The sequence below is a fragment of the Ischnura elegans genome, chromosome 9 (assembly GCF_921293095.1).
Source record: "Ischnura elegans chromosome 9, ioIscEleg1.1, whole genome shotgun sequence".
Taxonomy (NCBI): Eukaryota; Metazoa; Arthropoda; class Insecta; order Odonata; family Coenagrionidae; genus Ischnura; species Ischnura elegans.
This window is the reverse complement of record NC_060254.1, coordinates 78,522,057-78,534,852: the sequence shown is the minus strand read 5'-3', so window position 1 is coordinate 78,534,852 and position 12,796 is coordinate 78,522,057. Positions and strand designations below refer to the sequence as shown.

Genomic DNA, 12,796 nt, shown 5'->3' with positions numbered 1-12,796 from the left:
AAAGGTGCAGATTCTGCCAGGGAAAGCATCATTCGATGGTTCACGAGACAGAGGAGCCCGCAAAGCAATCTATCCCGTCACCAGAATCTTCTCACGCACATAATAGTGTTTCACCTGAAGACGATTCAGATAAATCCACATTAATGCACATTACCCCCGCCCCCAAAACGTGTTATTTGCTGCTTGCTTCGGTGCTCGTTAAAGTAATTGGACCACATGGTCACTCAGTACGTAACATCACTTTTCAGGTATTTTCTGTTTTGTAATTTAGCTATTATATTTTAATTACATTGTAATGATATGTAAGATACTTCTGTCAACTGACTATTTCACAGAGCAATATTTTTTTCAGTAGTTTTCTTGTTGCCTGGAAACGAGTCACATTTTTCTTGGAGCCTATGGCATTAGAATCGGTGGAATCGGTATCTGTAGAATCGGAATCGGGATCGGAATCGTTAAAATTTTGGAATCGACCCATAACTAATTATGAGTATTTTAAAATATCTAAGATCCACGTGAACGTCATTAATTTTTTATAATAAGGGCATATTACTCTAAAAATTGAGCGTTCTTATTATTTATGTCCGAAATTTTGCAACTGAATTTGGTTAGCGGTCTGTGAGACCTCACGTCACTAAATTGGAAAAACCAATGAACGTAATGCTGGTGGGAATGATTCGAAAAGTTGTTAAAAAAAGTTTGTAAGGAAGTATTTTTAGTGGTATTACGTTGGTGATTAATTACTTTATTGAAAAAGCACGATAATAATTACGACTGAAGTGTTTTTGGTATACATTTTCTGATCCTGTTTCAAATAACAATTTTTACTGAAAAATTGGTTAGTATTGGGAATGTATAATATTAAATATAAGTTTTAGAATATTTATACAGTCAAAATAAGCTTCAGCTAAGCAAAAAAATGGCTTTGCGACATTTAATGAACTTTTGTTTTACTGCGGTTTCCCGGATGAGTTGGATGAAGTAACAATTGTGTTAAGAAAGCTGATGTCGTGGCATTATGGGAATTACGGCTTAGAGAAGCTTACAAAAGGCTTAAGAATATACTACATATAATATATTCTATCCAAGGTAAAGTAGAGTCTTTTAATGGTATTCCATAAAGAAATTATCTTCAATCACGCAAAGCAAAAGCTTTGTGTTAGAAAGCCTAAACCTAGCCCGAAAAGACATGCCGACACATTCCGATAGCTTTTTTTTTAAAGGGGTAAAATTAACTTGCATCCGTGGTGTCAATGATATTGAGGTATTGAGATGGAAGGAAATAGATTTGAGCTATAAAAGGAAGTAACGGGAGGCTATGACGTATGATGAAAGATACTGTACGAAAAATGGAGATAGGCATTACGAATATATTAATACTTCCCATTGGAAAGTTTCGTCAGGATACGTTTAGAGGGATTAGGTTTTTTTCTTTATGAGTGGTAAGAATGATATTGATAAATGGCAAAGATATGTGAGATGGTGAAAGAAGTTAATGTTCGTGTGGCTTAGACCCTATAAGGAACCTCATGTTTTCCGCAGGGCTTTCAATTTGCTCTTGAAATCAGAATTCAGGTCAGACAGTTACGGTGATGTAGACCTTTAGCTAAATTTATAAATAAAAAAATGAAATTACATTTTTTAGATTTTTAATCGGGTTATCATTAGAAATTGATACAAAGTGGGCCTTTATTGACCATTATGAATTCAGTTGCTAACATTGATTTGAGTTCCCCTTTTTTTGCCCTTCTTTTTAAGAGTGGCAGGAGTGAGCCATGGAGCTGGTGCGCGTTGATATGTTTCTATATCACCTGCGCTCCGGGCACCACGTTGATTAGTTTCGTCATCAGTGTTGCCTGCACCATTCGCTGTGTCTGCTTCATCATCTTCATCCACCCCTCTTGCCTCTTCCATAATACCTTCTGCTATCCCTGAAGAAAAGATCGAGAATGTTTTACATCAAGCATTGATAAGGTGTGGGAATTACATTTATATTTATATATATACCATTTAATATTAATACCACAAGATCCCTTTTAGTACGGGTGGACAATAATAATTTAATTATTCCATATACTTGATAAGGAAAATCTTACCTTCAAAAGCTTTATGGTGAGCAGGTGTAATAATGGCTGGATCTTTGACGGGAGCGGCGTCGGTCAGTCCTCGTTCTGTTTAGAGAGGATAATATTGATTTAGATTTGTTGCGAAATTCGACAATAAATCAAGAAACAAATAAAAGTTTCCAATTTGAAAAATAAATGTTTTAATAGTCCAAAACTGGTTGTTGCATGTGCAGTTGACAGATTTTAAAATTTTAACCAATTTTTTAAGGTGATTTCTTATCAAAAGGACGAGGAATCAGATGGAGGAACATTCCGCAGTGAAATGTTATATAAAGCAACTCACCCAATGGGAAGAAGTTGATGCCGATCGCCAAGATTCCAACGAGGAGGAAGACTTTTGCGTTGACCACCATCTTGTCTGCTACACGGAATACACTTTCCCTTGATCTCGAATATCGAAGGCGAGGACCACTGTGAAAGCTCTCGGCTTATATGCGATGAGGATCACCGTAGACCCATACCGCCCACGCTGATGACTTTTTGCCCTCAATGTGATCACGTGATTTCGGTGAATCATCGGCGTGATATTCATTTTTTCATTCAACGGCAGCAAAATAACTAGCGGAAATGAGCGTCATGATCAGCACGGCAATGAATCATCTTAATCACGTGATCAAATTGAGGACAAAAAATCATCAGCGTGGGCGATATAGGTCTACGGTGATCCCCATCGCATATAAGCCGAGAGCATTCACAGTGCTCCTCGCCTTCGATCTACGAGATCAAGTGAAAGTGTATTCCGTGTAGCAGACAAGATGGTGGTCAACGCAAAAGTCTTCCTCCTCGTTGGAATCTTGGCGATCGGCATCAACTTCTTCCCATTGGGTGAGTTGCTTTATATAACATATCACTGCGGAATGTTCCTCCATCTGATTCCTCGTCCTTTTGGTTAAAAAAAATCTTAAAAAATTGGTTAAAATTTTAAAATCTGTCAACTGCACATGCAACAACCAGTTTTGGACTATTAAAACATTTATTTTTCAAATTGGAAACTTTTATTTGTTTCTTGATTTATTGTCGAATTTCACAACAAATCTAAATCAATATTATCCTCTCTAAACAGAACGAGGACTGACCGACGCCGCTCCCGTCAAAGATCCAGCCATTATTACACCTGCTCACCATAAAGCTTTTGAAGGTAAGATTTTCCTTATCAAGTATATGGAATAATTAAATTATTATCGTCCACCCGTACTAAAAGGGATCTTTTGGTATTAATATTAAATGGTATATATATAAATATAAATGTAATTCCCACACCTTATCAATGCTTGATGTAAAACATTCTCGATCTTTTCTTCAGGGATAGCAGAAGGTATTATGGAAGAGGCAAGAGGGGTGGATGAAAATGATGAAGCAGACACAGCGAATGGTGCAGGCAACACTGATGACGAAACTAATCAACGTGGTGCCCGGAGCGCAGGTGATATAGAAACAGATCAACGCGCACCAGCTCCATGGCTCACTCCTGCCACTCTTAAAAAGAAGGGAAAAAAAAGGGGAACTCAAATCAATGTTAGCAACTGAATTCATAATGGTCAATAAAGGCCCACTTTGTATCAATTTCTAATGATACCCGATTAAAAATCTAAAAAATGTAATTTCATTTTTTTATTTATAAATTTAGCTAACGGTCTACATCACCTTAACTGTCTGACCTGAATTCTGATTTCAAGAGCGAATTGAAAGCCCTGCGGAAAACATAAGGTCCCTTTTAGGGTCTAAGCCACACGAACATTACCTTCTTTCACCATATCACATATCTTTGCCATTTACCAATATCATTCTTACGACTCATAAAGAAAAAAACCTAATCCCTCTAAACGTATCCTGACGAATTTTCCAATGAGACGTATTAATATATTCGTATATGCCTATCTCCATTTTTCGTTATGTCTCTTATATCATACGCCATAGCCTCCCGTTACTTCCTTTCTTAGCTCAAATCTATTTCCTTCCATCCCAATACCTTAATATCATTGACACCACGGATGCAAGTTAGTTTTACCCCTTTAAAAAAAAAGCTATCGGAATGTGTCGGCATGTCTTTTCGGGCTAGGTTTAGGCTTTCTAACACAAAGCTTTTGCTTTGCGTGATTGAAGATAATTTCTTTATGGAATACCATTAAAAGACTCTACTTTACCTTGGATAGAATATATTATATGTAGTATATTCTTAAGCCTTTTGTAAGCTTCTCTAAGCCGTAATTCCCATAATGCCACGACATCAGCTTTCTTAACACAATTGTCACTTCATCCAACTCATCCGGGAAACCGCAGTAAAACAAAAGTTCATTAAACGTCGCAAAGCCATTTTTTTGCCTAGCTGAAGCTTATTTTGACTGTATAAAAATTCTTAAACTTATATTTAATATTATTCATTCCCAATACGAACCAATTTTTCAGTAAAAATTGTTATTTGAAACAGGATCAGAAAATGTATACCAAAAACACTTCAGTCGTAATTATTATCGTGCTTTTTCAATAAAGTAATTAATCACCAACGTAATACCACTAAAAATACTTCCTTACAAACTTTTTTTAACAACTTTTCGAATCATTCCCACCAGCATTACTTTCATTGGTTTTTCCAATTTAGTGACGTGAGGTCTCACAGACCGCTAACCAAATTCAGTTGCAAAATTTCGGACATAAATAATAAGAACGCTAAATTTTTAGAGTAATATGCCCTTATTATAAAAAATTAATGACGTTCACGACGATCTTAGATATTTTAAAATATTCATAATTAGTTATGGGTCGATTATAAAATTTTAACGATTCCGATCCCGATTCCGATTCTACCGATACCGATTCCACCGATTCTAATGCTATAGGCTCCAAGAAAAATGTGACTCGTTTCCAGGCAACAAGAAAACTACTGAAAAAAATATTACTCTGTGAAATAGTCAGTTGACAGAAGCATCTTACATATCATTACAATGTAATTAAAATATAATAGCTAAATTACAAAACATAAAATACCTGAAAAGTGATGTTACGTGATAGGTATTACTTTAGAATATTAGCACTCATGTTTAAAGTTAAAAGAAAATTATTTCCTTCAATATTTGTTATTGATAATATCTCATCATTATCAATAATATCTCACAAATTAAGTCCCCTCTTACAGACTAAATTTTTTCTCAGAAAGCAAATCATCTTCACTCTGTCAGGATGAAGCCTGTAGCATTTTACTTCACATATTTTTCCTGCAGAACTGAATGTCTTTCACTGAACACAGCGGATGGTGGTATGGCAAGAAACCTCTTTGCTAATACTTTCAGCCTTGGGTAGGAGATACAAGTCTTCCAGTATTTTCCAAGGGAAGGAATTTGGTGGTGCATTCATCTCTGATAAATAAGCTTCCACTTCAGCTTCAACAGTGTTTGCTACGGTGACTTTGGGTACTTTTCCAAATGCATCACTGTATCTTGACAATATACCTGTCACAAGCTCCCTAGTCTTTATTTGCTCCTTTGGAATACAATACGGATTTCCAAGTAGCACTTTAGATTTGATCACAAAATTTTGAACTCGAGTCAAGTTGAAAATGACTCGCAGTATCAAGTTGAGTCGAGTATGATAATTTCTGAACCAGGCAATACAGCAATGCATACTACGATAGATTCTACTCCAATTTTCTATGATGAATGTCTACCCTAATGTAAGAAGGAAAATAAAATGAGGATCGTTGATGGTTACTGTCAGAAGTAGGAGATGAATGAAAATTAATGTGTCTTCAATAGTTCCATAGGGACAATTGAAATTAATTAACCCAAAGTAATATGTCGACCATATATATGTATCCAAACTACAAAGGAAGAGCCCTGAGTATAGTAATTTTCACATCTATAATAAAGATTACGTACAACGTATATGAATCATGTAATATTTGGCCCTTTCAAATTCTCAAGCAGAAAAACCAATTATTCTACATGCTCAGCCAGCAGGTTTTGATGTCTCCATGTTACAGTATTGCTGCCTGCAGAAAATTGCCTTTTGCTCCACACGTGTGTGACTGGGCAAGTACTTTGCCGCCAAAATTGCAAGATTTCGGAGACTTTGGAATTTTTATTAAAAATTATATCAACGATTTTTTTGGATCTTCATGGAATTCAATTGGACGAAGAGAACAAACTATAGAACTAAATTTTAGTTTTGTAGAGCCAAAAAAATTCTGTACTTCTCACGTCATTTAATCAACCTTAAAATCTCTTGCTTTTTTAAGTTCAATAAAGAAACTAACGGGACAAATGAATATCACCTCGCAGTAATAAAAAAGGCCAAAAGAGCCTTGTGGTGTGAAAACTGCCCCGACCTCCCTCGGCCCGCGCGACTCACTTCGGCAAAGGTGGAAAGGGAAAAAGGGTATCGGTTGTTGCCTTTCACGAAAACAGTTCATTTTTCTCTCTCTTACGCAGCTGACTTAATCTTTTCACTTTACTTCAATACCCGAGCCATATTTCTTATGCGTGGGATAGATCCGAAAAATATCCAATCCTTAGTATTTTCACTCGAGTAGAGCGCTAAATGCTTTAGTCGATCTACATATAATCCTTTTTAACATCCTCAGTTAAGTGTTTTAAGCCAATGAAGACGATTATCCATGCTTTTAATGACGATTTTCAAAACTAACGTTTTTAAAAACTTGAAAAATCGGCCTCAGTTACCGAGCCACAGCGTTCCGCGGCGTGTATCTCAGCCTTGACGGGCGATTGAGAAATCACTCTTATTTCCTTCGTCACAAACTTTTTTTTTCCAAGATTTCTAAGTAGTACTCTTTAGAAATCTCTTCTTTATATTGTGATTCAAATTTTGCGAGTTACATTTTTCGTAAACGAAAGATAATGTCTACTTTATGTCAAATTTCACGTGAAAAACGGGTCGGCAATTTTGCGTAGTAAAAGCAGACAGATGAGAGCCAAAATATTCAAAAGTCATTGAAAGCATAGGTAAAGAATATTGTGTTTTTTATTCCAAGAAACTCATACCAACTCAAAACCACCTGGATAAATTCAAAGATTTTTTGAGGAAAAACGATATCTCGCATGGCATTGAAAAATTGGTCATGTTTGGGCCACTGTATCTCACTAAGGGGTCGTATTTATGTAAAATGGCATATAAATCTATATCTGGTAATGATGTATGAGTAGGGGAGACCGGGGCACGTTGACCATAGGGGCAGGATGGCCCAGTCGAGTTAATTCATACAATAGACACTGAATCGTGCCAGGAATCTATCAGAAGGTTGGTAGCACACATCCCCTTTCTCCACAACACCATTATGACTGGCGGAGCAGTTTTTGACAAGTTGTAGCGATTAATTGTATTTGCGCGTGTTTCAGTAAAATTCTACTCCCAGGTAAAATGTGTGTTTTTTAAGTTTTGATCAATTTGGGCCCAATAGTTGAGTGCTATAATTAAAGCTCATAGTTTAAGGATAACTTCTGTGTGGCATACAATCTAAATTGCTGCAGTGAGTTTTGTAACGAATAGAGTTTATTGTAAACATGGCAATGGGGCAGGTTGGCCCAGCGATGACGGGGCACGTTGGCCACCCGGGCCAACATGCCCCGTCCTATGCATTTTTTCGTCAAAAATGTCACTTCCATCATCAATTGAGCTGTCATTCAGGTGTAAATGACTTAATATTGTTTCAAATCGGTTACAATGCATGCTTGCCAACAAGAATGTGGGGAAGTACCTTTTGTTAAGTTTTATTACCTTTTTGGACCAACACATACGTTTATTAGGGTATTTGTCGTAGCATGACATTAGCATTACATGTCATATTACGTGACTTTTTCATGTCATACGTTCCTCCTTCTCCAAAGCTAGATTTACATTTTCTGGTTAGCATGTATGTCACTGTTTATGCAAATGTGCTTAAATAGTTCATCCGAGAAAAATGAAAAAAAAGTCGAGTGGACTTACGCATTTGATTACCTCATCAGTAGGAAGAATTGGATTACAATTTAAATTGAGCTCGAAAGCTGGATTACCCCTTCCTCACTTACATGGATTATTTTCTGTTACATTTGAGGGTAAGTTTGCATCAGTAGTCAACTCCAGAGGTTCCGCTGGGTCTGCGACTAGTCGTCTTTGGGAGCGTTGGGTTGCGTCTCAACTTATCACACACAAAGACTCAATTAAATTCACAGAGGCTACTAAAATATAAGCGCAGTGGTGAAGACAGACATCTATTTGAACGTAACATAGTATCGCAATGTAACGCATGTCAACTGGAGCTAAAAAAAATAAAATACGCTCGTCCGACATAGGAAGATGAAGATTCACTGTGCCTAAAGTTTGCCTTTTTCGACGGTCAGCCTGGAGCACCATGTATTTAGCGCACAAATTGTAAGCGTTGTGCTCATTAGACATGTGTGAACAATGAAATGCGCGTACTATTTCACAAGAGCAATAATTGTGCTGATCCTTTGTATCTGGACAGTCACAAAAGTCAACCGGTTTGTATTAGCACGCCAGAAATCCTAATAATTTAAAGCTTTCCCGTTGTTTTAGTAAAATGGTTACATATATTGAAATATATTTCTTGATAACTATTAGTTTTATTTTGATTTCCTAAAATCATACTAGTTCAGCTTATCAAAAAACACATGGGCCAACGTGCCCCAGCCGCTGGGCCAACTTGCCCCGATGTAGGGGCAGATTAGCCCGCCTGTCATATGCCCAGAATTTATTTTTTTTTAAATTTATAACTCATATATTCATGTTTAATTATTTCCATCCAGATTTAGAAAGACTGTTCTATAATTTAGCAATAATTTAATAAAGTTAACTATGCATAAATAAAAAATATTTAAAAATGTAAAAAAATCGGGCCAACGTGCCCCGGTCTCCCCTATTAACGCTAACTTTCAGGGTCTCTATCCCCAAAAAGGTCATTTTGGACTATATTCCAGTTTTTTCCGATTTCGGACCTGTGTGCGCCGGGTAGGAAGACGATCGGCCGCCGCGGCTGGCGTAATGGTATTCGGCACCCACGACGACAGCGTGTATTCGGCAAGCTGAAACTACCAGGCCAAGGCATGAGTATGACTTATCGGCTTTAAAAACTGCATTATTACATGAGTTTCATGATAGCGCTTCCTGTCGGCAGATTGCTGGACCTACTAGCCTCGAAATCACTGTAACATTATCTACTCGACTCGACATTCGTAATGCTACTCGAAACGCTCGAGTCGAGTACCAACAACTCGACTCGACTCTATTTTTCGAGTACTCGCGCAACACAAAATAAGTGTTTCGTTATAACGATTACGTGGCGCGAAAATTCGAATGACTGCTGGAAACGCGGTAATATATATATTTGTGGTTTGAAGTACTACTGGAATCGGAATCGATTTTTACTTTGTCAAGTACTCGCTTTCGATTCCGATTCTTGGTCGAGAATCGAGGAATCGAACCAACCCATCACTATTCATAATTTTAGAAACGCAGTGGTCTCTCAGACCGCACGTCACCGGTTAGGGGTTAAATTCGAATATGGTTAGAGTCTGAATGATAGATGATTCGATTAACAAACCACCCTCCCGATATAGAGCGTCACCATACCGCACTGGTGAACTAACATGTCGGTCCTCCTCAAGAGGATTGGACACTGAATTCACATTCCTCCATTTCGTCAAAGCACCTCCTTGCTTTTCGCAGGGCTTATTCTGTCCGAAGAAGGGAGAATGAGTTATGTGGGAGGAAACTTGTCGAAAACGGAGGCGAGATCCTTTCTTCATCTATTGATGTCCCCAGGCGTTTATGCTGCATCACTTCGTCCCGGGAGAGGGACGCACGATCCCAAATCCACTTGCTCTGTCCCGAATGGACCGTTGGCTGGATTCCCTTCTCTTCGCGCATAACACTATCATTCCAGCCCATTCCTCGCCCATCATCGTCATCGTTCCTTCACCTCCTGATCCTCTTATCTTCTTCTCATCCAAGTCTACGTCTTCCATTCCCTCACAATATTTCCAACTCACCGTCTCCATCTATAACACTTCCCGTCCTGTTCAAAGAAATCCCTTTGTACAAGTCTCGTAGGAATCATATCGATACGTAAAGGGCTATTTCGTAACAGACACCTCGTAACCGCCACAATTGGTAACCAGGCAATTTGTGACTGACTCTTTCGTAAAAGTCACTGTACGTTTGAGGATGTTCCGCAACCAAAAGTGACGATATCGTCTCATGAAGAGTATAAGTAATAGAAATACTCTAACTACAACATACAAGAGCATCTTGAATTATGAATGTTTTCCATCCTCTGAACGCGTTTTCGAGAATGTTTTAACTTTATCCTTGCCTGAAACGCTTATTGAGGATGTTTAAGATGCGGTGAAGCCAAATTTATGTTATTTTTGCTTAATATCTAACAGTTACTTTTACACAATCAAATTATTTTAACATTTGAATGATTAAAAAAATTCAAATTTATTATAGAAGCTGTTTCTGAATGACTTCCAGTAGCTATAGCCGAATTTGATATTGCTATCACTATACCTTTGACTGTAGTTGCTTGTATCATTCATGTTAATATTTCTCATACTCTCCATGAGTTGATTTCGTCAATTTCGTTTACGGAACGTCGTGATCACGAAATCTCGCGTTTACGAAATATTCACAAATAGTCAGAATACCATTTGTCGCGGTCCTGAATTTCGACCTCACCGTCTCGATGCATACCACTGCCCGTCCATTTCAAAGAAACCCTTTCATAGGAGTGAATTTGATCAAGAGTACTTTTAATTGAAATTATACGTCGTGTTCAGTGTATAAAACACTTCAATCATTTTTATTACGCTGATTAAGGCCGACCAAATTAGGAAATATGACTGCGTGTGGATATGACCTCAAAACGTACATAGTATTATGCTCACGTAAGCTGATCCATATTTTGTTCACGGTTGCTCGTTAATGAATATCAGTATCAAACACAAATGTCCAACGGCAGTAAACATTTGATAGCGGCGGCGTCCGGACGATTTATTCGCAGCGTGCATTAATGTCGATATTCTGAGAAATTCACAATGTTTCCAGAGGACGCGGTTAATATAATTTTGTGTGTCGACGGCCGCGGCGTACACCTCTAGAATACAAAAAATAGTATTGGGTTCACGCAGTGGCGTAACTATGGGGGGATGAGGGGGATGGATCCCCCCTTAAGCCTCAGAGAAATAAAAATATTCAAAACTATTGTCTAGTTTGGACATATAGTAAATTTTAACGTAACCTTTTAATGAAACCCAAATTTTAAGCGCCAAAATTATGTGAAATGCATTTGCAGACATATTTTTCCTAAATTTTCCCGAACGGCGGGGGCGGGGAGGGGAGGTCGTGCTTCCCCATTCCACCTCATCTCCCCAAAACATATCCCTAGTTACGCCGCTTTGCTCATGTAATCTGAATCCTACGTCATACGAGAATGCCTGTTTATATGATGATCAAGTTCCACCTACGCAACCAACGTTACCGGTGAAATGGCCTTTCATTAGCTTCAACAGCGACGCTATTTTGAATAAAAGACAATTTAGCTCACATCAGGGAAGCAGTAATCTGCAGGCGCATGAATTATAAACATTCTCTTCCTGATCACTCCCTGTGATATGGTATGGAATGCAAAAGAACCCCTTATAATCAACGGTGGATTTCTCCATTTCCGGGTTATCGGCGCGTTTCGTGGTCAGAGGTGACGACAGTTTTGCGTTTTTTCTGCGTATATATAGCTCTCCCTCCTCGCGGCCGCGATGTTGTTGGCCGGTTACCTTCGCTGCTGCGCCGTGATTGGTTGGATTTCTAAACACTCTCTTCCAGGCGTTGGTTATATTGTATCCGTCTTCTCTATTGAAATTTCAAAAGCACCGAAGCATTTCTCACCGAAAGCTCCACTTCGACCTGAAGACGCCTGGTGGGATCCTGGCGAAACTGTCGTCACCTCTGACCACGAAACGCGGTGATAACCCGGAAAATGGAGAAATCCAAAAATTCTGTACCCCACGGAAGACTCCGAGACAGCACTCTATATAACTATTCCCTCGCCAATCATTGTCCCCATCTCTTTCTTCTTCTTCGTCTCTACATACTCCTTTCTGCCTTGGATTTGCTTTTTTTTCTCAAGCATCTCTATACTGTACGACATTTTCCTTCTCGACATCTTTTATACACCTCTCAACCTCTTTTTCTGTACATCCATTACACACATCTAATGTAGGTCGTCAGCTTCGGAGATTGCAAAACCACTCTTCACCATGTTTACAATGATTGCTGTCCTTTTTGGCATTTAAAGCTATATGCGACAATGGTATCTAATCATTCTTGAGAGTTTTGTTGTCATTTTTATATTTAATTTGCTGTTTATGGTTTCACATACTGATATACAGCTACTCATGTAAAAAATTGAATACAGTGTTCATGATGTACATTTTGATACATTTGAGATCTCTTTCGGTGGTTCCTAGACGCATCATGCTAATGCTTTTTAATTTTTTATTTTTAAATGTAATCCAATTACCATAAGTGTTAGAAGAATCGTCCAACTATTAAGTAGCAATATAGTTACGTCCGTACTTCATTTTTCTTTCGATTAAGTTTTCACACTCTTTTTGCTGATGCGTGCCTATTCTTTTGGTCGATTCCATTTCCGGTATATGCAT

The 12,796-nt window shown here is 38.1% G+C and overlaps 3 protein-coding genes across 3 annotated transcripts in view; 1 reads left to right on the top strand and 2 right to left on the bottom strand.

Annotated features, from left to right (window-relative positions):
* Positions 1–12,796, bottom strand: part of LOC124164884 — an 889,966-nt gene that overhangs the window by 455,157 nt on the left and 422,013 nt on the right. The window lies entirely within an intron of this gene.
* On the bottom strand, positions 1,633–2,539 carry LOC124164885. The gene is made up of 3 exons (XM_046542110.1): positions 2,410–2,539; positions 2,097–2,171; positions 1,633–1,931 (listed from the first exon to the last, which is right to left on the bottom strand). The coding sequence occupies exons 1-3, from the start codon at positions 2,477–2,479 to the stop codon at positions 1,708–1,710; spliced, it is 369 nt and encodes a 122-aa protein (XP_046398066.1). The 5' UTR covers positions 2,480–2,539; the 3' UTR covers positions 1,633–1,707.
* Positions 2,825–3,727, top strand: LOC124164886. The gene is made up of 3 exons (XM_046542111.1): positions 2,825–2,951; positions 3,190–3,264; positions 3,430–3,727. The coding sequence occupies exons 1-3, from the start codon at positions 2,882–2,884 to the stop codon at positions 3,651–3,653; spliced, it is 369 nt and encodes a 122-aa protein (XP_046398067.1). The 5' UTR covers positions 2,825–2,881; the 3' UTR covers positions 3,654–3,727.

Coding starts and splice junctions, on each gene's coding strand:
- LOC124164885 (XM_046542110.1), bottom strand. CDS start 2,479: ATGGTGGTCAACGCAAAAGTCTTCCTCCTCGTTGGAATCTTGGCGATC. Junction 2,172..2,409: donor CATCAACTTCTTCCCATTGG/GTGAGTTGCTTT, acceptor CTCTCTAAACAG/AACGAGGACTGACCGACGCC. Junction 1,932..2,096: donor TCACCATAAAGCTTTTGAAG/GTAAGATTTTCC, acceptor TCTTTTCTTCAG/GGATAGCAGAAGGTATTATG.
- LOC124164886 (XM_046542111.1), top strand. CDS start 2,882: ATGGTGGTCAACGCAAAAGTCTTCCTCCTCGTTGGAATCTTGGCGATC. Junction 2,952..3,189: donor CATCAACTTCTTCCCATTGG/GTGAGTTGCTTT, acceptor CTCTCTAAACAG/AACGAGGACTGACCGACGCC. Junction 3,265..3,429: donor TCACCATAAAGCTTTTGAAG/GTAAGATTTTCC, acceptor TCTTTTCTTCAG/GGATAGCAGAAGGTATTATG.